Source organism: Diadema antillarum, unplaced genomic scaffold (assembly GCF_040938485.1).
Source record: "Diadema antillarum isolate AM-2024a unplaced genomic scaffold, OU_Dant_1.0 scf00000195, whole genome shotgun sequence".
NCBI lineage: Eukaryota > Metazoa > Echinodermata > Echinoidea > Diadematoida > Diadematidae > Diadema > Diadema antillarum.
Genome location: NW_027271084.1, coordinates 118,764 through 145,422, shown reverse-complemented (window position 1 = coordinate 145,422; position 26,659 = coordinate 118,764). Strand labels below are relative to the sequence as shown.

At 40.7% G+C, this 26,659-nt stretch overlaps 1 protein-coding gene across 1 annotated transcript in view; it reads left to right on the top strand.

The window, feature by feature from the left end:
- LOC139723596 (ubiquitin carboxyl-terminal hydrolase 24-like) overlaps positions 1 to 26,659 on the top strand; it is a 63,196-nt gene that overhangs the window by 30,325 nt on the left and 6,212 nt on the right. Inside the window, exons 26-45 of the mRNA XM_071634830.1 lie at positions 527 to 752; positions 1,386 to 1,554; positions 2,249 to 2,401; positions 4,831 to 5,065; positions 7,549 to 7,610; positions 9,208 to 9,399; positions 10,205 to 10,319; positions 12,941 to 13,085; positions 14,723 to 14,839; positions 15,589 to 15,899; positions 16,717 to 16,855; positions 18,274 to 18,393; positions 19,129 to 19,337; positions 20,392 to 20,534; positions 21,012 to 21,144; positions 21,577 to 21,805; positions 22,481 to 22,584; positions 23,266 to 23,379; positions 24,073 to 24,292; positions 25,420 to 25,512. Coding sequence (XP_071490931.1) covers positions 527 to 752; positions 1,386 to 1,554; positions 2,249 to 2,401; positions 4,831 to 5,065; positions 7,549 to 7,610; positions 9,208 to 9,399; positions 10,205 to 10,319; positions 12,941 to 13,085; positions 14,723 to 14,839; positions 15,589 to 15,899; positions 16,717 to 16,855; positions 18,274 to 18,393; positions 19,129 to 19,337; positions 20,392 to 20,534; positions 21,012 to 21,144; positions 21,577 to 21,805; positions 22,481 to 22,584; positions 23,266 to 23,379; positions 24,073 to 24,292; positions 25,420 to 25,512 — 3,229 coding nt within the window. The remainder of the gene's footprint in view (positions 1 to 526; positions 753 to 1,385; positions 1,555 to 2,248; positions 2,402 to 4,830; positions 5,066 to 7,548; positions 7,611 to 9,207; positions 9,400 to 10,204; positions 10,320 to 12,940; positions 13,086 to 14,722; positions 14,840 to 15,588; positions 15,900 to 16,716; positions 16,856 to 18,273; positions 18,394 to 19,128; positions 19,338 to 20,391; positions 20,535 to 21,011; positions 21,145 to 21,576; positions 21,806 to 22,480; positions 22,585 to 23,265; positions 23,380 to 24,072; positions 24,293 to 25,419; positions 25,513 to 26,659) is intronic.

Here is a 26,659-nt window from a genome sequence, read left to right as displayed (position 1 = left end):
CTTATCAGAAGGGATTGAAAATGCTATTATTGGCGGAGGTTGTGCTAATAATTCTCCCATAGTAGCATTTCAACCCAGGAGACTTAGATTATGTTGTGCATCCCTGATAACAAAAGTCACCTTCTGTTACATACTATTCCTTCCTCACCCCTCACCCCCCTCCCCTTGTCATTCAAAATTTCCCCCACACACTGTTACATCTAAGAACACTGATTAATTAATAGTCTCTTTAGTTTTGGAAAATCCAGGAGAGGGAGATGTGAGATGGTATTGGTGTGTATCCATGTCTCTCAAATCGGAGTCTGTAGGCAGGCTCTTTTACCCTTAACCATGCCAGGGATATTTGACAGTGTGCATGACACTGCCCTTCTGTGCCAATCACACTTGAAGCACACAGAGAGTTGACAGTAAACCACACCCTCAACATGCCCTGCTTTAAAGATATTTCCAAACCATTGGCAACTATATGTAGCTTCTCTACCTTCTTAAATTTTACTTTCCTCCAATGATCGTTCTCACCTCGCAGGTTCCTGCTGTGCGGTCAGACCACCACCGACCTGAAGGAGAGTGACCTCTCGCTGAACGACAGCAGCGTCTTCGAGGCCTCGGCCACCGACTCCTCGGCCATCTTCTCCTCCAGCTACGGCAGCTCGCCCCGCAAGATGAGCCTGGTGGAGCGCATGTCCAGCGTGGAGGCCAGCGGGGACCTGGCCAACCGGGAGGGCACGTCGGTGGCCAGAACGGTCATTCAGGTGGGTCAAGGCTCCCTAGGGCTACTCTTCCTTTAAAATGCACTGACCACATACTTTGGGCAAACTCAAAGTATTACAATATGCCATTTGTTTCATTTTTTTTTTTAGATCTCCATTTTTATAAATGAAACCCATTATGTCAAATCAACAACATTGTCATCAGACCCGAAAAAGAGACCTTAACTTGTTCTTCTATTCAATAATTTACAATATTGGTGCCAAGTATATTCAATATGAAATTCATTCAGATACAAACTCTAGTAGAGAGGAACAATTCTGAAAAAAAGAATGCAAGACTGTGCCCATTTCTCTGAGTGAAACCTTGCTGCTAACCAGTGGCAGGAAGGAAACAAAAACTGATAACAAACTAATGACGAAGCCGGTGTTTTCTCAAGTCTCACTCTGAACAGCATGAATGCCCAGTTGATATGTTTCAATTCTCTTGTCATTCCAGTCAACAGTGTCCTCAATTTTTTTAGTGCTGGAAGTTGCATGTCCGGTCTGTAAATACACGTACTACAGATGGAAACAACATAAACGAAAAATAACACCATGTGATATGTAATCAAAAAGTTACACCACAGCAATACATATAGTTGACATGTGTTTGCTGTATTTAAACTTCAACTACAGACCATGAACTCCAACGACTTCACTTCCATGGTGACTTGTTTGATGAGAGTGACTTGGGCAGCGGCCGCTGGTAACCTACGCCTGGCCAACACTAGCCAACCCATCAAAGAGGTACCCGGTGGTGGGTTTGCCACTGGCCTGGGCAGACGGAGCAGGCATAGCAGTGCAGGTAACATGTCTAAGTGTCTGTGTGTTTGTGTGTGTATGTGTGTGTATCAGTAAATGCATACACTGGTCTGTCTGTTTGTCTGTGTGTGTGCATGTGTGTGAGGGTGAATATTTATGTGCTTGGGTATGGATACTTGTGTGCATAGATGTGTGTGTTTATGCGTGTGTTTGTGTGTGCTTGTATCCATCTATCTGTCTGTCTGTGTCTGTGACTGTATGTGAGCATGCCTGAGAGAGTTGTGGTGTCTGAATAAGCTGTGCTTTACTGTGCCTTGCTGTTGAATAACTAGCTCTACTGTCAACCTGTACAGACAAGATATTAAGTTTGTCCGTGTCCATGACAATTTGTAAAGAGAAGAGCACCCTGAGACACGTTATTTGTGTCATCATGACAAAGATGTGTTCACATTAACATGACAGTTGTATTACCTCAAGCAACCCTGCTGAATCTCTCCCTTGTGTTTAAAGCAAGGTTCAAATTCAATGCCAGACCACCTACCCAGCGAGTAATGAGCAAACAGTCCAGGACTTTGTCCCAAGGCAGCCTCTAGTTAACTTTACGAGGAAACATTTTTTTTGAAATATTTGATAAACTTTTATTTATTTGTAGTTAACATGTGCCAACCTATGCTACACTCCAGGTACTAAAAGCCAACCTTGCTCATCTTTTTGTTCTTATTTGATTATCTGGACAGGGAGCACCACAAGTAATTCCAGTCATGACAGCGAGTCACTACACGCTGGGATCTGCCTCACTGCCCCTGAGGTGACGGCCAAGGATGCAGCCATCGCTAGGGAGGCCCTGGAACTCCTGGTGGCCTGCCTCCAGCTCCGGACCCACAATCTCAGTGAGGAACCAGTCTAGGAAGAACTTCAGTTCATATCAAAGATATTTCCATTATCACATTTTGTTTTTCAGATTAACAATTACAACAAGTCGATGGAATAAAAAATATGTTAATATACATTTGAAATCAGAAAATGAAAATGAGTGAATGCATAATCTATGTGAAACTATTTGTTCAAAATCGTTGCTATTGGAAAAGAGAGATCCTGAAAGTTAGATTAATCCATCAATTAACTGAGGGAGCAACAAGCAGAGAACCAATTTATTCGTGGATGAGGAATTAGAAAATAAATGAATTACTGATTATTATTTTTGTGATCCTCATACAAAGATTGTACCTCCCAACACCTTGCCAGCTCTTGCTCTTCAGAGCAATAACGTAAATTGAGGCTTCTAACAGAAGAGAAAAATTAATGCTGGGTAGAATTGTCAAAATATCTGTGGGGCCACAAAAATTATAAGAGTGTTAAGTTTGTGAAACTGCACTCAGGTTGGAATGGAACGTCAAAATGGTACCTTGGCCCCGTTTTATCTAAAGATAAATTTAACGTTAAGTCAAGATAATCTATGATTAACCTCTCAAATCAACTCTAAGTCCACTTAATCAATGATTAACTTCCAAATCAACTTCAAGTCCGTTTTATCAAGAGACCCAGAGTTGAAATCAACTCTAACTTCCTCCCAAATCAACATATAAGTTTTTTCAACCGCTCCAAATCCATGATAACTTTATAGTTGATAAAATATTAACTTTAAGTAGAGACAGTCTAGGTAGACTCAATTGTAAGGCAATTTACAGAAGAAAGATGACTGTCACACTTTCCTAGTCTAGCTGGGGTCTTGTCACAAATGTTTGTCTGTTAACTGCTCACTTTTTCTAACATTTAGTTGCATTTCTTTCATGTAATTATGGTCTTTTCCTTGCATGAAATTCACGATCGGCACGCATTGCTTACGCGACTGCTGCGTGCAAACACCCTAGACAGCAGTCTCAATCCCAGCGTGCGCGCTTGGCGCCTCGGCCCGCCCGCCCGCCAATCAAGCCATCGCCAGCAAGGGCAAGTATCATAGCCGAGTAACTGGAACCGCGTCTGTGTGCAATGCATATCTTGACCTTCATCTTTGACCTTTGACCTCTGTCCAATTTCACTCAAAAACTAATCGAGGAAACCAGTGATTTTTGACGTGCGTAGGCCTACGTAGAGCTAGTTCGTCAATAGATATAATTAAAGAGTTTAGCAGGCCTATACAGAAAATAAAGAGTTTAATTATATAGCACCGAGTACGACAGTAAGATCTAACCAGTGAATAGGCCTAACGTTAGGCCTAAGTAACGTTACACTTAACAGCAAGTCGTTTGTACTTACCATAACACTGCAGACTAGAGCGTCTACTACAATGTAGGACTGGGTCTAGAATTTCGACATGTAGACTCGCGATCTATTCTTTACAAAGCCAATCTGCGCCGTAGAGGTAAAAACAAGCTACTGTAGTCACCACACTCTCACAAGTTTCCATAATCCTACACGTAAACACACAACACAAGACTTGAAACAATGCATACACGACCTTCACCTTGGACAGTCAGTTACTGTAGGTTTACTAGTATATCCATGTCAATGAATACTGTTATAACGTTAATACTGAGATCCTACTAGTGTGCGGGATCCTTACGGTACGCGCGTACGCAGATTTTCGTTGAGCTCGAGATGTGCTAGATCTATCGACCTACTCTCTTCAATACAACGCAAAACGGCGTATTTTGCGGTTCTGTTGCAAACATGCTTCTAATTCAGCGGCTGTAGCGCTAATCATACTGCGGCGCACTTGCAGACTACGCTTCCATGGCCGTGGCAAACAATCATGTACATACATGTTTATGTTGTTTGTTTTGTTTTATGTATTGTATTGTTTTTATTAAGCAGACAGTAACGGAAACCAGCCTCGTCCTGTGTTTTTTGTTTTGACTAACTCAATAATTAAGTCATGGTGATCAGCTATAACTGTGATCGACTATCAAAGTCTCTTTGTAAAACGGAAACTTACAGTTGATTTAAAGTTATAGCGGACTTCAAGTTGGATAAAATTAGCGTTGATTTCACAATCAGCGCTAACTTTATCTTGATAAAATGGGGCCCTGATATGTTAGTCAATGAGAACTTGTAGAAATTCACTAAACATGTGAATATGCAATCATTTCAATCCATCTGTATATCTTTCTGTGTATTTGCTTGTCCATCCCTCTCTCTTTCTCTCTTTCTCTCTCCCTCTCCCTTTCTTTCTTTCTATCTATCCATCTATCTCTATCTATCTATCTATCTATCTATCTATCTATCTATCTATCTATCTATCTATCTATTGATCTATCTATTGATCTATCTATCAATCATCTGTTCTCCCTGCTCATCCAACCCGCCTCATTGCATACAGCTTCCTTCTACACCCTGCCCGGCGTGGACGACTTCATCATTGACATCCTGCTGGCCTCGCCCCACCCCGAGGTGCGGTGTGCTGCCTTGGACCAGCTGTTCACCCTTACCTGTACCAGTGTGAGCAATGAGGGCGTGCGTATGCTTCACCCCCGGGACTTTGTCCTGCAGGTCCTGCTGCAGGCTCGCGTGCCCCTCTGGACCTCCAGTTCCCTTGTCAGGGGGGCCAACCACAGGTAAGGCCCATCCCCCTTCTCTCCCCCTTCTTCCTCATCTCGCCCCTCCACCATCTCGCCCCTCCCTTCCCTCTGACTCTTGCTCATTTTTGTGTGTGTTAGTCAAGGGATCTGATAAACTTTATATCATTTACCGATAGTAAAAGGACACTAAATACAAGATGGAGCTTTTGCTAGTTTATAATCATGATTAAGTTCCATTCATTGAATGACCTTTAAAGCTATTTTTGTTTGTTTGTGTAATTATTTAATGTGTTTTAATTTCATTAAATTTGAAGAGGTTTTCTTGGAAATTCGTCCCATTGGTAAATAGCATATTGTGACAGTAACATTGTGCAATGTTATGTCCTTTACTTTTTTATGATTGACATTGCCTACTCTATACGCCATTTATTTAGCAAATCTGATTTTTCGTGAACAGGGACTTCCTCACAATTTCGCGAGTGGTTAAATTCTCAAGCATGGAATGTAGTAATGAAAGGAGAAATGTACATGTTCATGTCTCAGTCATGTCGGGATCAGAGTTTAATATTTTCATGTGTTGATGAATTTTTGAATAGCACCCAACTCACGAAATTAGACAAAATGAAAACTTCGCAAAATATATGATGTATACAGTATTTTGCTATGGAATAATAATAATAATAATAATAATAATTGTTTTGGATATAAACTCCAAATTTTATTGTCCAAGAATGGAAATTCATTTTGCCCAATTGATCGTGGGCCCGGCAGCCACTGAGCAGCGCCAGATCGACGTTGCTCTAACCTTTTCAACTGTTGAACGGCAAACAAGGCAGCAGCAACTCCCATCTTTTAACGTCTTTTGGTATGACGCGGCCGGGGTTTGAACCCACGACCTCCCGATTGTGAAGGCAGCCGCTCTACTCACTGAGCCAACACATCGGAATACACATAGTATTTGATGTTGTGCTTGAAGCTGTTTGCAAGGTTCCAAAAGGAGTTGTTCAGTACCTTAATTACCCACGCCGATGAAAATCGGCAGGGGGTTATGTAAAGGGTTCCGTATGTTTGTTTGTTTGTTTGTTTGTTTGTTTTTTGTTTGTTTGTTTGTTTGTTTGTTTGTGTGTTTGTTTGTTTGTTTGTTTGTTTGTTTGTTTGTGTACAAGATAACAAGAGAACGGGTAAAGGGATTTGCACGAAATGTTCAGGGGATGTCTGGATAATGACAGGAAAGAATCGATTAGATTTTGGTGATAATCGGTTGACCCTTGCAAATTCTGTGCGACCTTTAAGTTTTGACCCCATGGTATAGTGACCACTCCGAAAATTTCCCGTTTCTCACTTTGCGATTTTCCGCTACCATACGAAAACATAAACTCCCAAACGATCGGACTTCGCTGCTCAAATGTTCGTAAGAATTCCGAAATTTACGTTTAGGCCTATTTGAAGGACTATGTCCTTCTGGATTTATGAAAGTTCGTTCTCCGTCGTCACAAACTGGCCCGTATTTTGATGATTTTTCAAATTAAAATTGATTGTTTTTTTCGTTGGAGGAGCATTTGCTCGGTCGCAGTCACACTGCACGATATGCGCGCTCAATGTCAATGCGTGTGCAAGGCCACTGAAAATGCATCGCGCTCTACCCTGTTGGTGCAAAATAGCATCGGGGACGTTGCGGCGCTCGTTGGTGACCGAATACTGGTGCAGTAGACATTTGCATTTAACCCTTGCATTGAATAATTCCCGTAGACACTAATCATAGGGGTAATTGGCTAGGGGGTACGTAAATTTTGTTTTTCTTTTGCGCTTTTGTGGATACCATCAAAGATCGTACACTCATACGACCTTTGATATCAACACACTCTCGGCTTGCTATAAGCAAAATATCCCGCAAGAAAACGGCGTATTTCTCGATTTTTAGCGCTTTTTCGGCGACCCGTCGCGTAGACAATACTCTTAAAACTGGACTTAATTCGCGCGCGCTTGGAAAAGTTCCGAATCTGCACTTTTGATGGTGGAATTTGGGATTTTCGATGGATTTTTGGAGGAGACTAAAGGACTTTCCTGTGGTGAATGAGTGTTACCGTATGTGAAATGATGTGATTTGCGTGTGATGTGACTGTAGAACCAAAGATCGTACACTTCAGTGTACGATCTTTGGTAGAACGCACTGGCTGGTGATAAAGGGCACTGGCAATTAAGTGACCGAATTCTGGTAGATGACCGAATGCACAGTATGTTTACCCCGACTTTGTACAAGGCGTGGGTCTACCGCCTTTGACGGCCCCTCTCTAGTTTGATATTGTCTTTGGAAATAACTTACTGTTTGTTCGTGTATTTTATTGAAAACACCACCCCTTCGTAGTGTATATTACAATACGGATGGAGTATATTACACACTGACCCTTAATTAGTGTGTAGCATGGTTGGTGTAGCAGAACTGACCATAAGATCCTATCCAAGGCTAAAACTTTCTGTGCTTACCTGTTTTTATTGTTGTTGTCTTTTCCTTGCACTAGAATTCTGAACCAGTGTTCACAGTACTTTGAGTTGAGATGTCGACTTCTGGAGGGTCTGAGAGGTAAAACTAGAAAGCCTGTAGATTTGAGGAGTTGTTCTGTTTTGACATGTATGCATTTCCTATAAAGAAATTGTAACTACTGTGTACGCGTTTATGTTAGAAACAATGCAGTGTGATCAATTTTTTTTTTTGATACTTAGGTATGACAGTATATGCAAATGATTTAGTCATGCAGTGTAGGATAGTAATTCAAGTTGCATTCACTGGTCAGATGCACCAAGAGTCTGAATGAAATGCTAAATAGCCGACCTTAATACAATGACCACAGTGTTTTGAAAATGAGGATTGGCAATTGTGCATTCCTCATTATTGATGAACTGAGATATATTTATACCCCCGCCAAACGAAGTTTGAAGGGGGTATATAGGAATCAGCGGACGGTCGGTCGGGTGGTTGGGCGGTCGGTCGGGCGGTCGGTCCGTTGCAAATCTTGCGTCGCGAACTACTTCCTCAGTTTTCAACCGATTCCCATAAAACTTGGCACAGATGTGTGCCTTGGGTTGTAGATGTGCAAGACGTATTTTTTGACAGTACCCAAAAGTACGTTGCCATGGTAACGGCATATTATGGGCAAAAATGGGTACAAATCTTGCGTCGCGAACTCCTCCCACAGTTTTTGATCAATTTTTATGAAATTAGGTACAGATGTTCATCTGAATATGTTAATGTGCAAGACACATATTTCCGCAGTGGCAAAAAGTGCGTTGCCATGGTAACAGCATGTTATGGGTAAAATATAGGGCAAAATGCTTCATGGCAAAACTGCTTCATCAGTGTTCTTCCAATTCTCATGGAATTCATATTGAATGTTTGTCTTAGGATATAGGTCAGCATGACACATTTCTTGACAGTGACAAAAAGTATGTTGCCATGGTAACAGCTCACATATTATGAGCCAAAATGATGGAAAATTTTGTGTTGCAAACTACTTCCTCAGTTTTTGCCCAATTTCCATGAAACTTGGTACAGATGTGTGCCTTTGGTTGTAGATGTGCAAGACGCATTTTTCAACAGTACCCGAAAGTACGTTGCCATGGTAACGGCATATTAATGGCAGAAGATCAAGGAAAGATCTTGCGGATTTAACTACTTCCTCAGTTTTTTGACCAAAGCTTATGAAATGTTGTTTTGACCAAAGCTTATGAAATGTTGTTTGGTGGGGGTATAACCAGTCGCTGTAGCGACATTTCTAGTTCTATAAAAGTTCAGTCTGATGGAAAAGTTTGTGCAACTTCCTTTTGTACATGCACATTATTTTAGCATTGGTCATGAGTTATTCAAAGTGCTCCAGGGAGTGAAACATTCAATTTACCTCAGTTTACAAAATAAAACAGCTTTTTGTCAATCTATGTATCAAAGAGAAATGGGTTCTTCCAGCAAGTAATGATTTTTATGTCTCACTTTATTCATGCAAAAGGCCATGAATATTTGTGAAATGCATCTAATTTGTCTTGCAAAGAGTGGATGTTCAACTCATATATACTTCATTATGATTGATGTTGTGGATTTCTGTGTATTATGTATCACAGAATTCCGAGAAATGCTAACAGGCTAGGGACTGATAAAATACAACTGATTTCTGTGTTTCACACACCAGTGGGCTCGCAAAAGCCCCTGAAGGTGAACCCGATGTCCATGTTGGGAGACGAGATTGACTGGCTGCACAACTTTGAGCCGTGCGACTCAGAGGATCTCAACCTGGGTGCCACGGACAACAACCTGGTGGCCGGTCACCTCCACCTCATCCGCACCCTACTGACCTGTGAGGGCGTGGACAAGAGGAAAATTGGTAAATTTTTGTGCCGATAATAATAATAATAATAGTAATAATAATGATAATAATAGCTCATAACATGATCTATAAAAGCTGTTATTTTTGTGAGGATTTACTTTTTGCACACTTCGCGAATTACTGTTAGGCTGTGAATTTAATAACACACAGAAATATCACCACCCGATCTTGATTGCATTAAATTTGTGACATGAAAATATCAATGTGCTCATTTCATGGCCTTTGGTACCTTAAAAACTTGGATGAAGCCATGGCCATGGCTAGCCGCGTACTTGCTTGCTACAGTTATGTCGTATGGTGTGCCGATACCTCCTTATCAACAAACCCCAAGCGCGAGAGAGTGCGGTGATCTTGTTTGCTGGGTGTGCATGCTGTGTGAATGAATATGTGTGTGATCAAATCGCCACAATGTCAAATTGCGAAAACATCTCACGAAAATATCTGTGACCACTTCAGTTTTACAGTAGTGTACTAGTATGTGTCCTATGTGCTCAAGAAAAAGAAAGACTATAGAATATACAATTGCAACAGTATAGAGTTTCTTGTTTGCTGAAATTGTTAAGAGATGTGTTCAAGGCAGATTTGGTTTCATTGATGTTGATGATTAAGTGGATTCTTAGCTATCATACTTGAAAGGCAAATCACTTGTCAATTTTAGTCAAGTGAAACGTACATTTGGGGAGTGAATTACAATGAACTTATCTAAGATGCAGTTTAACAATATATAGATTCATAGACCTACAAAAATTGAATGTGGAATAGTGATGCCAGACTCGTAATACACCTCCTACATTTTCCACAGGTGATAGACTCCTCAACAGTCTTTTGAACGAGTACCTCTTCCCAGCCTCTCGACTAGTCATGAGCCAAGGACAGAACCATGAAAAGGCAGACCTGAGGAGAGACTACAATTCAAAGTGAGTCCACTTTGGATCTTGTTAGTTTGTACTGTAAGCCATCACTCCACTGCATCTTTCCACTTACTGTGTGTGCTTGTCTGTGTGTATTTTTGTGTTTGTATCATTACACATGCTCCATGAAACCTGTCCCACTTAAATAAAGTTTATTTAGACTGCATGAAGCATTTATACTTTGCAAATAATGTTTGTTTGTTTTGTTATGTTTTCATATCCTGCTACAGTATTCATTATCCATTTTCAGTCTTTGAACTTTGGGTCAACCTTGCTGTGTTTGACAGTAAATTCAAATTCATATTGTGCCCTTAACCCGTTGAGGACGGACTGATTTTGCTACAACACGCATCTCCCATAGACACCTGCCCGAGTATACTCGGGACTCGTCCTCAATGGGTTAAAGTTTGGCTCAGACAGGTAGCAGAGCATTTTGTGTTTTGAATGTATCTTCACAGTATCCCAGTACCTGGTCAATGTGGTATGCAGAAGGCATATTATCAAAAGTAAGTACATGTTGCAAATCAGAAGTTAAAGAAAAGAAAAAGGTTAAATTTGGCGAAATATATTTGAGATATATATTATCTTCCTCTAATGTTTACTCAGCAGCTCACCTCATATTGTACTCCAAAAAAAAATGCTTACAATACTGAACATATCGTATCATATAATCAAGCAAATTCGGGTCATAGGTACAGGGACTTAACTTTGTTCTTTCTTTTTTTCTTTCTTTCAATCTCTGACTCTTTTCTCACTGTGTGATACAACTAAATGCACTGTCCTATGTATGCAAGATCTGGTAGAAGGGTTTGAAGTAATGACAAAAACAATCATTTGAAGAGGATGACTTGTCCAATTTGCATATAAAATTTGCATATAGTGTGTGTGTGCAGATTGACATTTTCATTGCAAACTTTGAGTTTGTCGTCTCCGTATTAATCACCAATGATTCATTCAAGGATAAGAATTGCGCATGCATTTCCTAGAGAGAGCACTATTTTTTTCCATCTTTGTTATGATAGTCCTTAAAAAAAGAATGTTTGTTGTGTTTTTTGATAAATGGTCAATGTGTATTATGGACATGTTTTGGACATTGTTTATGTGACCCCAAATTGCTGAGCCTTTGCTGTTCCCCCAAAAGGAGAAATGCAAAATCATCAGGAGTTTGATAAATTCAGAAGCACACATTTTAATCAACTGCATAACACATACATAATGAAAAACAAAAATGACTCATGGTGCTCTAAATCTGCCTTTGTATGGACTCTTTCTGGAGACAAGTGGCATTTCCAGATATTTTCTCCTGCTTGGACTTCTGACAAGAGCGTCAGCTGACTTCTGACAAGAGCGTCAGCTGACATCTCAGTGATAATTTCCCTCTTTGTTTCATTTAATGGTGTACTTGGCATATTTCTGATTTCATGTCTCACATTGATAAGATATCTATCCTCTTTATTTAGTGAATGGTATCCAGTCAACATCCTCACAAACCATGTCAGCAATTGTGTTCTTGTGATGTGCAATATATATTCAGTGGTAAATTCCATTCCCATGCTATATCTGAAATCAACCAAACTATAACTATACTATTATCTGTAACTAAATGTATTGTATACCGTAACTAAAAATAAACTCTTAATCACTGTCCCTGTATATATTACTTGTATGTCAAAACATGATATCGCACTGGTATTCCTTTACTATTACATAATTTTGTGAGCACTATAGAATTGCATACTATTTCTGTTCTTGTGCACCTGAATGTGCAAACCCCTGTGTGTACATGTACATCATCAAACCCTGCCTGTAGTTGATATTGTCGCTCATTAATGCTCAGTGATAACCTTTTCAAAAGTTCTTGGTTAAATTATCTACATCCAAATGATGCTGAAAAGACTGAAAGATTGTATTCACCATATAACCTTGGGCATTTTGAAGTGTTTCTGCAACAAGACTTTTTTCTTTTTGGACAATACTGCTCTATCTAGAGCACTCACATGACCTGAACCCGAGGTGACTTGCAAATGGAATCCGTATTCTCAACATTATAAATGTGGCCACTGACATTTCTTCAGCAAACACTTACGTGAGCATGCTAGTATCACAAAGCATAGATGGCATTGCCTTTTTGTAAAAAAGCATTTGCAGAATTATTAGTTGACTGATATTGTAGTCTCAAGTGATTTGTCATTAACCTTCCTCTCCTCATGTGTTTATGTGATGCAGAGCCGCCAAGTGCCCCTAATTCTGCAGGAGGCTTCCTGAAAACTGAAATTTCTCTTCTTATCTTGACAATAGAACACAAAAGCCCCTTCGAATTGGGAATCATCTTGAACTATATATTGAGATGCACGGTTACACACAAGTATCTCCCGCATTTGCTCTTTGGAATGTCCATGGTTTTGATGTGTGAATTTTGGCTGCCCTGTGGGATGTCTTCGCTATAAGATGATCTTATGTGCAAACTCTTTTAGCTTGTCTATATGTTTTCAGTAAATCAATCAAAAAGACAAACAAAAAAAAAAACCTCCTTAAGCAGTCATCACTCCCCTTTTCCTCCTTGAATGGCAGCCTAAAAAAAAAATTTAGTCTGACTGACAGAGGTCTTCTCTTCTGTCCGAGTGCAGGATCTCTGGCAAGGAATCTAGGATGGCTGCCTTTGAGCTGCTGGTCGTGCTCTCCGAGGGCTGCCCCTACAACCTGCAGAGAATCGCCACCCAGCTGATCGGCATGCACCATCAGGGAGACCCTTCCATCGCCAAGGAGTGGGAGGTCAGCATCTCCTCTGTCAAGGATTGTAAAAGACAGATTTGCAGGAATAGTGTAGACTAATGGCTATTATTGCATCGCCGGGGTTTGGGCTGATGTGGCATTTGTTTGCTCATTGAGTCAAATGCGAAATGTGATTCCTCTGTCAGAGCATGAATTACTGTAATTGATGCAATTGTTTTCCTCACTATTTATTTTTCTGTCAGAATACCCTCAAATGGTGCACACATTATTTCAAGATTGCTGTAAGCCATAATCCAGATCATACATGTGTATCAGAATGAGTGAAATTAATGGGATCTAGTTAAGAATATAATTTTTGGCTATTCACTGCGTTGAAAAACAAGCAGCCGGTATTAGTCAGTGAATGTTGGGGATCTTAGGTGGACGGAAGGGTAGTTGAGCTCAAAGAGCCCACCAAGAAAGGAGGATATTGTTATACCACAAGCAACGTGTATTGATGCAATTTGCAAGGGTATTTTTTTATGTTCAAGAAAACCTGTAAAGCTTATGCTCAAGATGCACTTTGAACACAATGTAACTCACTTTCTTTTTTTTTATGCCTCCGCCAACGAAGTGGCCGGAGGCATTATGTTTTCGGGTCGTCCGTCCGTCCGTACGTCCGTACGTCCGTCTCGTTTTGTTTTTGTCGATATCTCAAGAACCATGAGGTGGTTTTGCATCAAACTTGGTATGAGGGTATATCCTGGGGGGATAATACTTTGTTTGGATTTTAGGGTCACGGGGTCAAAGGTCACAGGTTATTTTGTGAAAAAAAGGTTGAAATTTCATGTTTTTCTCCATATCTCGCAAATGGTTCAAGGTATCTTCATGGAACTTAGTATATATGCATGTACCGATGGGCAGTGATTATCTAGGGAAGTTGGGGGTCATGGGTTAAAGGTCAGGGGGTCAAAGGTCAAGGTCAACTCCTCAAAATATCACTGCTTTCCTTATATTTATGCAATGCCTAAAGGATTTTTAGCTTTAAAAACTTATAAAACCCAATATATATTCTGTGGGAAGTTTCTTGCCAAAAGGTCAAAAGGTCAAAGGTCAAGTGAAAGTGCTAAATTGCACTTCTTCCTCCATATCTCAAAAGTAACTCAAGGTATTATCATGAAACTTACATATTTATGCATGTTCTACCTAACAGTGATTCTCTTTGGAACTGTGAGGTCAAAGGTCAAAGGCCAGGTTTAGATGATACTATTTTACCATTTGATACTGCAATTATACTTTTTCTCAATACCTTGAAAATTACTCAATGCATAAACTTATAAAAGGGTCAAAAGTCAAGTAAAAATCATCAGTTCCCCCAAATACCTGCACTCTGACGTTTTAATCATTCATCCAATTGAACCTAGTTCTAGGAAAGTGAACATTCAGCACATTTGTGGCAAACCTGTCATTTTAATATTTTGCCAATTGTGTGAAACTTTCATCACACATTGTCAAGACATTGTACTATAGACCTATTAGGAAAACCATGCATTATGGCGGAGGCGTACACCAGTCGCCGTAGCGACATTTCTAGTTTTATTAGTAATGTAGTGATACAAGACACAGCATGATTAGGGATGGAGACACTCAGCCTCTGACAAACTGTTTATGTAATACACTTTTTTTGCCATTTACAGCATTTACCACCGGTTGAGGGACGTACAACCAAGTATGTGGGACTAAAGAATGGAGGAGCTACTTGTTACATGAACTCTGTCATTCAGCAGCTGTACATGACTCCAGGCATCAGGGAGGTAGGTATCCATGGATGTGAGAGATGAAATATAAATATGTATTGAATCTAAAGATACAACGTGTATCATGTTTTGTGGTCTGGTTTGCCATTTTCGTCATGGAATATTAATCCTTAAATCCTTTGTTGAGAATGTACTTTCAGGGAAAAATCAGTGCTGTGCACTCAAGTGTCGTCATCCATCAAGATCGACCTACTTCGTAATCTGGCCAGTATTGCAAACTATTATGTGAATGTGTCCATTGGGGTTTGATAGGGCATTTTGTTGAAAGCACAGACCATTCCACCTCTGATGATAATACAAAACAAAAACAAAGAGAGAATCAAATTTCCAGTTATGAAACTGGAGAAAATTGCTGTAGTTTGATGGCAACATAGACATGCTGTAAAACCAGAATTTTTTTTTTTTTTTTTTGTTTGTGCATGAAACTTTTGCCTATTTGTCAAGACGCCAAGATTTGCAAGAGTAGGCCTAAAATGTGCATGAAAGTGTTTATTTTTTTCTACACAATGCAATTTAATGCCTGTGGCAATCCATGAACATTTCATGCTGCAAAAATGGCCGTTGGCTCCAAGTAGTGAAAGTTTCATGCCGTGAATGTTTCTGGATTTACAGTATCCATCTCTGATATCCACTAAGAGAAGTGAATGAGTGACCACTATAGACAAGTGTTCCTCTCACACAGGCTTCAGAGAAGTTAGCATTGAAGCTGACGCCATGAATGCATCTCAAAACTCTCCGTTCCGCAGGGCATCCTCGCCAGCCACATGCCGGAGAAGGCGGACGCGGAGGACAATGTCTTCTTCCAGATGCAGAACGTCTTCGGCCACCTGCTGGAGAGCAAGCTGCAGTACTACGAGCCCGAGCGCTTCTGGCGGGTCTTCAAGTTCTGGGGCGAGCCGGTCAATGTCCGCGAGCAGCAGGACGCCTTCGACTTCTTTACCATCTTGACCGACCAGCTGGACGAGCACCTCAAGACCACCGGTCAGAAGGAGGTGCTGAAGCCCAAGTTCCAGGGCCTCTACCTCAACCAGATGATCTGCCAGGATTGCCCACACAGGTAATGGAAGTTCACCAGGCCTCCCACCCCCACCCCCTTGTTTCAATAAAGAGTTTAAAAAGAAGTGCATCTTTGCTTTCACAGTAATAGCAGCCTGGCAGCATCAATCAACTGTCACTGCTTTAGATGTTGCTATGGTGACTGCTTTATTGTGAGCTGCGGTCATAGCAAATCTCTCTCTGAACAATTATGCCCCAGATCTGGTGTACTGCTGGTAGCAAATCTTGCTCTTAAAGAAGTGTGTGGATGTTTATTTTCTTTCTATCAACAGTCGCTATGAATCGTTTTGTCGACAGCAGTGATGGGAAATTGGAGAAAGGTATGGACAAAACATTATCTCAGCGATGCCACTCAGCTGTTGTGATGTTTGACTATAGGATGGCATTTTGAATCGGCATGATTGTCATGAAATTATCCATCACACCGCTCTTTTCATTGTTATGAGAAGTGGGTGGGTTCACAATTTGTCTCATTATTTTTTTCTTGACTGTAGAAATCAGGATCATGTTTCTTAAGAGGAGCACACTCTGTAGATTTTCCTCTTCATATTCTGCCAAACACAAATTGATTTACGAATACAATTGAACTTCAGAAGTGTGCTTTATCATCAGTCATTTGTTTGATAGCCATAAGACGTGCTATATCATGCGGGGTATTGATGAACCCTTCAGTTGAGTTGACCAACTTTGTCTTTAAGATTATATCAAAGCCCTCATCCCGCCCCCACAGTAGTTGTTTCCTATCACATAAAATTATGAATTTAGTCTTTGAGGTATTGCAGCATTCTCATCATCTTGTCCATCTCAACATCCCATAGGAAAGAGAGAGAGGAGGAGTTCTTTGCCCTCAACCTGACGGTGAAGTCCAACAACCTCAACGACTCCCTGGAGCAGTTTGTCAGGGGCGAGATGCTGGAAGGGGAGAATGCTTACCTGTGTGAAGAGTGCAATGAAAAGGTAAGAACCTAGTCCATTCCATCCAAATGATGCTTTGTCAAATTGTTGACACTACTTAACATGACAGTTTGCAATTTTTCTGATGATATGATCTATTCTTTTGGTCGTCTCATGTATATATTGTGATATGATTGTCTCGGACCTGTATTTTTCTCTTTCAACACTCTTCCTGACTGTTTTGACGCCAAAATTCATTACCTTGACTTCGATTGACAAAATGATTTTCAAACTCGATATGAAAACTGGTAATGAACAGAACTTGAGAGTTTGATGTGCATGCCATATGTGGTAGCTTCAGCGATGAAGCAAAACCTGGTTTGCATTTTATTTTACTCCTATTAGCAGTAATAAGTGGAGATAACTGGAGATTTAATTTACAAATGTCAGAAGACCTGTGTGTCTTTGTGTTCTACATTTGCTGAAAAGAGATGAAATTTGTGTTTCACTCGTTGGTGATTTAATTACTTCATCTCACACATCATCTCTCCTAACAGGAGATGAAGGGGTTGTCAGCTCATGCCATATTTAGCTTTGATTGGGAGAGTATTAACCCTATTCTAACTGGGCTATTTGAGACCAAGTTTTTACTGGGGGGGGTTAATTTGACCCCCCCTTCAGATCTCTGCCGCCGATCGCGCAATCGCCGCGAAATTTTGCCTGAAGATAGAGCTGGATATCAACTACAAGATTACATGGTCATACAATAGAAAAATATTGCCTTTCTATTTTCAATAAATTAATTATGCAAATTTGTGCATGAAATCATATTTTCACCTATAACTCCATTTAAAAGACTGGAGGATTGCTACATTTTTGTGTCAGAATTCCTCAAGACACATCAAACAATTTTCGTGTAAAAAAAATAGCACTATCAAAATCAATTTCTTTTGTTTTCTATTGTTTTGTTAATTTCTTATGTATTTTATTGTTTTTTCGACCTTTTGTTTTCTATTGTTTTTTAGCCAAAATTTGTTGCAGGCACTTTTTCAGGCTTATCTACACTAGAATTGATTAATTTCAATGGTTAAAAGTTTAAATAATCTTATTTATATCAATTTAACCAAAAAACACAATTTGCATTGGATTTGCACACAATATCATGAATTGGAGCTGTTTTGGGGTTGACATGCATATGCAAAACATTATGTAACTTCAGAACGGTGTACCCGGACATCACAAATTTGGTCTCAAAATATGCGGGAGACTTCAATGAAAAAAGTCGTGAAACGACGCGGCAAAATCTTTGCGCGTTGCAAAATCATGGCGCAAAACGTCGAGGGGGGGGGTCAATTTGACCCCCCCCCTCCCCAGTTAGAATAGGGTTAAGGATTAATTGCATTCTTGTGAATGTATGAAACAGTGATACAGGATAAGTTTCTTGTTCACTATGAGTATCATCCTATGATATATATTTTCAGAGGAACACCATCAAACGGACCTGTATCAAGACACTGCCCCCAGTCCTCGTCATCCAACTCAAGAGATTTGGCTACGACTGGGAGGCGGGCAGAGCCCTGAAGTTTGACGACTATTTCAAGGTAAGAGAGCTGTGTCTATGCCACTTAACAGTTCTTGCAGAGACTGCTCTGCATCCTGCCAGTTCTAGTATCTAGTCATTCTATTGTAATCTACTTATGCTGAGTACTAAGTTTTCTTGATATCTCTCCATTTACCAAGAGTGTCATCTATATATTTTGCTTCTATACCCCATTTGTCTTACATGCATCATATGTCATCACAAATCCTTAATTTGTATATCTAAATACTGTATATACCATATATTTTGTGATGTTTTTGAAAGTCAACTGATATTCACACACACAGACACACACAAAAAAAGATGTGCCAATATATTGCCTCCTATAAGAAAAAGAGAAATTAAGGTCTCCAAATTAAGAAATTGCTAACCTAGCCAGTTAACAACTTGTGAAATTGTCTTTCAAATCCTGACTTTGAAATCTATTGTGCTCACATGATATTTCTTTTTATTTCAGGCCACTACATTTCTTTTTGGGGCTACCAAAACTTTAAAGATTTGAATGGCCTAAGCTGGCAAAAAAAAAAAAAAAAATAGCCCTGCTTTACTGGTTTCTTCTCATCATTTTTAATCATGTTTGCTCCCTGTACTATGCTTGCCAGTGCTATGAACAAACATTCCAAAAAGCGTCTTCTGGTGAACACATGTAACACTGGTATAATAATTGTTCCTCTTAACTTATATGTTAAATATTCTCTCCAACTCTCCCCAACTATCTCCTTGTACCTGTACCTAGTTCCCCTGGGTTCTAGACATGGAGCCCTACACAGCCAAGAGCATGGCCAGGCTAGAGCAGCAGGCTGAGGAGCCCCAGGGTCCCCACGGCCACCAGCGCAGCGTCTCCTCCCAGAGTTCGCCGGACGATCTCTACCACCTGGTGGGTGTGGTGGTCCACAGCGGTCAAGCCAACGCCGGCCACTACTACTCCTTCATCAAGGACAGGAGGTGAGGGTGATCTAAGTTAGAAACCCATTTTAAAAGAGCTCTTCAGACCATAGTTACTGCGACAACATCCGGGCAGTCTTTTTATATCAAGCCTGTTGAAACAGTCCCTGCAAAATGGTGCGCAGATGTTGTCAAAAGGTTTTCAGTGTGTGTGTTTTGAAACAGTATCCCTCGCTCTCTCCAGCAGTTTTCTTGCCTGAGGCAGGAATTTGTTCCATAGGCGTTGTCCTGACATTGTCAGAGAAAGGTCTTTTAAAACAAGGCTTCAGATTAGGATTCTGAACATGACACCAAGGAAACCAAAAGAAAGGAAATATCAAGGGACCGTTTCATGAAACTTTTTGTCATTGATTTACTCTGACAACTGTTAAAAGCTACTGAAATCCTTAAGTCTGATTGGCTGATAGCAAATTTGTCGGTGAAACCCTCCGACGAACTCGTTGATGAAACGCCCCCCAGGATAGATAGAATATGAGATCATGACAGCGAGGACATGTAGTCATACGTCATTTTAGGGCAACTGTCAGGTAAATTGTGGAGTAATCAGGCAATGAAACTACAGGTGTGCATGGAGCGGTTGGGTGATGGGGGTGGGGGAGGGGGTTAGAAGGCAGGTGATAACTGTATTGTAGAATTGAGAATGCAGAGAATACAGCATGTAGATCAGTGTATCAGATTGAAATTTGTTAGAAGGTTTGACATAAGAGAAAATAATTCATTTGTTACCATGCAGCCAAACAAATAGTTTTAGAATAGACCAAGATTTGAGGGTAGACCTTTTTGAGCCAGAAGCTGTGCTGATGCAGCAGCCAGATTGAGTCATGAAGAACCCCTACGATGGTTCCCAGATTTTCCAAGGATCACAACTACATGAAAAGAAAGCTTGACAACAGAAGTTTGGAAATATTCTTTGTTTTTCAATTCTAATGTAATGAAAATTTAAATGAAATTGGTACTAGCGTTGTCTCGTTTGAACGAGCGTTGTTTGTGTTGCAAGCATTGGAATTAATGAGTGCAACTGACTGTCTGGTCTGGCTGCTTGCAATCCCTCCAGTGGGACGTCCATCACCAACATCAGCAAGGGCAAGTGGTTCCGCTTCAACGACACCCAGGTAGAGGAGTTCATCATGACAGACACGAGGTTGGAGGAAGAGTGCTTTGGGGGAGCCTTTAGGGTCAGGTCATGTGAGCCTTCAGGTTAGTCTCTTTTTAGTCTCTCTCTCTCTCTCTTTTCTTTTTGCGTAAACTTCTTCAGGGCCCTGTGGCATATAGTGTGCTTGAAGTCCAGCGTGAATATCAGATTGGCTTTGGCTCTCAACCAATCTGAATGGAGCATTTCATGCTCTTGTTTAATCGTGATATTAGATTTCAGATATAAATTCTTAATGGGGATAGGACTCAAAGGATTTTATGAAGGATTGCATGTGCGGTGTGGAATAATGCTCAAACTTACAGTTTCAGCTTGGTGTAGTATAGTACATTGATGTAGAAATCACTGCTGTAGACAATATTGATGGATTTTTTTGCATGCTTAGTATGAATTACCTCAGCATCACAATGGACAGATGGAGTTAAACTGTGCTCAGATCTGCAAGATAAAGAGTTTTTGTGTTCCAGAGTTAAAATACACAGCCTCTGCCACATGTCAGCATGAAGTTGTTTTGTATTCATCAGGATCGTACGGGCCTGAGAGCAGGTTACGGACGTGGAGCGGCTACATGCTGTTCTATGAGAGAATGGAGGGGATGAGGACGCCCAACCCCATGATCAGGATATCCCAGAAGGGTTTCCATGGCGACATGCATGGGTGAGTGGTTTATCAGAGAGAGGAAGATGTGTGCATTGCAGATGAGTTATAGAGTGGCATAAACTGATGAGCCAATCAGACTTCTACAGTAGGTCTGGACTGGTGTACTGCTCTGACTAAACTTTAAGATTATATCACAGCACTACATGAGAAATCTCTGTCTTGTTTTGGATTCTTTAAAAAAAAAATTGTGATGAGCTCAAACAACAGTTAAATTGTCAACACTTTTATCCCAGCTGGATTGAATTCCCCAAAGTTGTTTTCTTGCTAATAATTGCATTAGGTGCATACACATAGGAACAGGGCAATCTGAGCATGAAACAAAAATCCACTTTCTTTTTAAATATCTTAAGATTTCTTTTGAGAAAATTGTATGTCAAGTGAAGGGAAGTGAAGGTTGTGAATATTTGCTTCTTCAAATTGGCACTCCAGAAGCATGGAGCAGCTGAGCTCCCCGGAGCTCTCGCCGACGACGGGTGACCGGATGAGCGAGCTGTCCGCCCTGGTACACAAGGGGGAGAAGCGTGGCTTCTTCGTGGACAGCATGCCGGCTGCCATCCAGCGACACATTGAGGACGAAAACCTGCAGTTCCTTCGCAACCGGGCCGTCTACAACGAAGAGTACTTCACCTTCGTCAGAAAGCTTGCCTCGTGCAATTTGGTGAGTTCTGAAACACTGAGCAGAATGTGTGGTGTAGATATACAGACTTCTCTTCCCTGGGGAATACAGGAGGGATACAAAGAGCACCAAAGCATAACTCTGAAGTGACATGCATTGAAAATTGAATGGGTGCTTCTCCAGTTATATGGCTTTCTAGAAATTTTGAACCCTTTCTATGCCAGGGACTTTGGACACTGAATAATGCTGTTGGGTTTTCTGTGCCAATTGGCAGTAAACGGTTAAACTGCTGGTCTGACTTACATGTGTAGTTATAACTTGGTTATGCATTTTGCCCGATCATTTTAAGACCAAAAACAACAGCAAAAGGATTAGGAGACTGTGGAGATTAGACACATGTCTGAATATTGATCAGTTTGTGGTGGTTGGATGTTTCTTAATATGCAAAATGTCACACAACATGATTGAAGGATGGGAAAATTCAGCAGTAGATCTGTCATACAGTGCTAATCTCTTTGTTGTTTGTTTGTTTGTTTGTTTGTATTTTCCTCTTTGTATTTTTATGAGCAGTTGATGATTCATGAATAGACAATACTGTTTTGGATGTGCACCACAGTCAAATGAGACTAGGGAATGGGCAGTCTTTCCTACAAGTAGCCACCTGTGATTCCCTCATGATCACTTCTATTGATTTATTTTTCTCATCTCAACATTCAGCATATGACTTACCACCATGCCTACGTAGATATGTCTGTTCAAAGCATTCAGCTTGCGATGCATTTCCTTCTCAACACATTCTTCAGAACCAAGAAGAAACTAAGGTATGTCGCATAGCTCTCTTACAACTGCAGTGTCTCATGCACTAGTATGTGCCCATTCTTGGCTTTGCAGTAGCTGTAAGAATTGCTGTGGAAGAATTAATGATGAGAGTTTGCAGCAAGTCTTTCATGCATCAGATTTCAAACTTATTACTGTTGAGCAAATAGAAATTATTCCTTCATTTGTTTTGTAAATGTGGTTGCCTTTCAAAAAGACCCTGACAGTTTAGTTAAGTACTTCAATCTACAATGTATGGTATTGTTCATGCTTGACATTAAGTAAATGCAATATAGTTCTGTGAGCTGATGTTTGCAATGTGCTCAACAGAGGCATCAGTATCAAATATTATGTGTACTTGCTTCAAATTTATGGAGTTAAATGAATTCAAACTTGGCCTACAAGTCCCATATTTTTAGCCTAGGTATCATTTCATGTCTTGTTTTAGTTTTTGTGGCTGTGTCACATTGATGCATTTGGTGTTACACATTTTTCTGATCTGGCTTTGCAAAGGAGCTGGAAATCCCTGAATTTTCAGGGAAGAGAGTTTGGGTGTGTCTTTGCTACTTTGTGAAAGTCACATAATGTAAAACCTTTGTAACGATAAGAATGAAGTGGACTAATATGTATAGTAGAGGGCACATCCAGGACAGTTAGCCACGCTCATACTGTTGTCATGCCAACAGGTACGACCTTGAGGACTGGAGGGACGTGATAGACCAGCTGGTGAGGGACAGTGCAAAGGCCTGTGAGTGGGCCCTGGAGTTCATGGCCACAACACAGGGAAGGGACTACCTCAGGTGAGTGTGGGATGGGTATGTAGATCAATGGATGGATGGATGAACGGATTGATGGACAGTGTGGAGATGAAAATATTTTCTCTGTATTATACCCCCATTCATCTCATCGGTCACTCAGTGGAAGCTACGTTGATCGCTTCTGGCCACCCATCGAAGTGCATCTGATCGCAGTCTGATGAATCCCACTTGTGTTGGTCAATTATCAGGCTAGTGTCAGACATGTTGGGCGGTGATCCGATGAGGCAAGATCATCCGATGAGGATCACTGCTCGACATGTCTGACACTCACATGGTAGTCGACCAACCGAGTTGGAATCATCAGACTGCGATCGGGTACACTTTGATGGGTGGCCGAAGCAACAATCTTTGCTTCTGATAAGTGACCGATGAGGAAAAAATCTCTGTGGAATGGGGGTATTAGATACACTGAAATCATGTTTGTTATGACTACATAGTTAGGCTTTCTAAACATGTAAGCCCATGATATTTGTGCATATTTCTTCTTTCTCATGTATTCATTAATTTTCTCCTAAAATCAAACTGCTATGTGACTCGTGCTAAGGAAAAGCACAATATAGGCACTATGATGCCTGCAAAACCTATGCCATATACAGTGCATGTCCACATGCGTAAGTTTGTGTTCAAGGAATGACTATTACTTCTCTTTAACTCTTCCCCAATCCACCCACCCAGAGCCTTTCTCCTGGAGTGCCCCAACCAGGAAGTGCGGGTCTCCATGGCGATGCTGGTGAAGAGCATCATGCACGGCCACGTGCAGCGCACCCATAACACCAACCACGCCCACCTGGACGCCCTGTTGGAGCACCTTCTGTCCCTCCTTGACAAGGAGGTCTTGGAACACTGCCGGAGCTGTGTGCAGTACTTCTGGCTGCTCAGCATGTACATGGAGCTGGTGAGATCCTGCCTTGGCCATTTGCGTGCCGTCTGTTTCCCGCAGAGTGCTGGAATCTGTTTGCCATTGCTTTTTCCTTTGCATTGCAATCTGTTTTCCCTATGCACTAAACCTATTTTCTCTATGCACTAAACCTATTTTCTCTATGCACTTGAATTTTCCCTTTGCATTCAACCTAAACCCTAAACCTGTTTTCCCGTTTGCATTTAATCTCCTCTCCCGATGGACTTAAACATATCATCCCTTTGTGTTCAACCTGGTCTCTCAATGCACTTTCCCCCTTGCATTCACCCTGCTGTCCCTATGCACTGAAACTTGTTTCCTCCCTCTGCATTTGTCCTGTTTTCCCTACTCACTTAAGCTTGCAACTTCGGTTTCATAAACCTGCTTTCCCCAATTCACAAATTCTTGGGATTCATTGTAAAGGCTGAATATTGATTCAAGACATGGTCAGGTTCTTTTGATGAGCTGAGGTTGACTAGAGGACACATTTTGCAAAACTACACATAGTAAATACTGCTGCCATCTGTGTTTGTGTGATTATTCAATCCCTGGAAATATATTTGGACTTGTTTTTGCTTTTATTACCTCCGCCAAGGAAAAAGGTCATGTTTTCATAGACGTTTGTTTGTTTGTTTGTTTGTTTGTTTGTTTGTTTGTTTGTTTGTTTGTTTGTTTGTTTGTTTGTTTATCTGTGTGCAAAATAACTCAAAAAGTTGCGAACGGAATTGGAGGAAACTTACAGGAAAAGTTGATAATGACATAAGGAACAGATTATTAAATTTTGGTAGTGATCCAGAAATTGTTTTAATAAATTTTTGAAGGATTTTTGATATTTTGGCAGATAAGGTCAATGAACTTGGGGGTCCAAGCTGCACCTATTTGAGGTTTGCATACGCACTTAAAGCACGTGCTCTGCTCGGGCCAGGCACTGTGCAGCTGGAAGCTGATGACGTAAACAAAAGAGTTTATATTGGGAAATTGGGCAATTTTCAGCATGTGTGTATGGGTGGAAATGAGCTGCTTGGCAGAGGTCAGCCCTCTCAGAGTGCTTCTCTAGTTTCCTTTTTCTTTACTTGTCGAGTTCTAATGTTTATAAAGAGCCTCCTTCATGTTTGTATCAATAGGGTTCTGATACCTGTGAGCACTTGTTCAAGAGGAAGGCCTTCCAGCGACTCATCACATTCCTAATTGGCCCACCGTCAGAGCTCAACGACATGGTAAGAGGGACAGACTACCCAAGAAAAAGCTTCATAAGGCCCTCTTTTCACTGGCCGAGGACTTGCTTAGCCCTTGCAATTAGTGGAGCTAAGGCCTTCACTATAGCCTCACCAATTTCCCAGGGATAATCTGATCACTGCTCCTGTTCTCATTAGGTGTTTTGGTAAGTGGGCTAGTCCTACTAAGAGCCCTGCATTTTGCAGTGATAAGCACCAAGTTGCTGTGCTGTGAAAACCAGTGAGAATAGGAACAGAAATGGGATGAATACTCCTGTACATTGTAATGTAGCTCTGGCTGGGAAATGCTAATGCCATTGCAATAAGATTTACCAAAGTCATAGAAATTTTAATAGTAGTTCACTGAAAATGAGAATGATAGTAAAATGTTGATTTGTCAATATCTCCTTTAAAGCCCATTTGGAAAGTCCTCTAAAACAAAGATTTTTTTTTTTTTTTTTTGTACATCAAGCATCTTTAAAGGGTGTGTACAGTTCTGGTCGAGGTGAGGATTTAGCTTTTAACGTTTTGCGAGATATTCAGAAACTACTCTATGAGATGTCAAAGAGCATGCAATTCTAAGGGGTATCAAAAGTTTATTTGATGAAAATCGGTTTTGAAATGGCTGAGATATCAAAATACAAGGTTAAACAAAGAGATCCTAATAAAAGGCGTGGCCTGTAGTCTTTTATTATTATCACTTTTTTGGATATCTCAGCCATTTTAAAACCAATTTTCATCAAATACTGTATACGCTATAATTTTCGCGTACATAAATTTTCGCGAATTGCTGCTGTCACACATTTTCGCGAGTGGTTAAATTCGCGATTGGGGGACCAGAGAAAATATGAAGTGGCAAAGAAAGTGTGAATTTTCATCTTACTAGCAAATAAGAATGATAATAGTTATACACTGCATGAAAAAAAACTTACCAAACTCTGCAAACTAGTAAGTTAGAATTCAACATTTTTGAAGTGGTTAAGTCCATCGCGCTAGATTTCTGATGAGTGGTCCCCTTGCGATAATGGATTGGCTCTCTACAGTATTCGTAAGTAGACGTGGACGAGCGTAAACAAGCTTAGCCAGTATGGTCTGTTCGGTAAGCCGTGACATGGTATACTAGTACTGAAATGTTCGTATCATCAAGGCA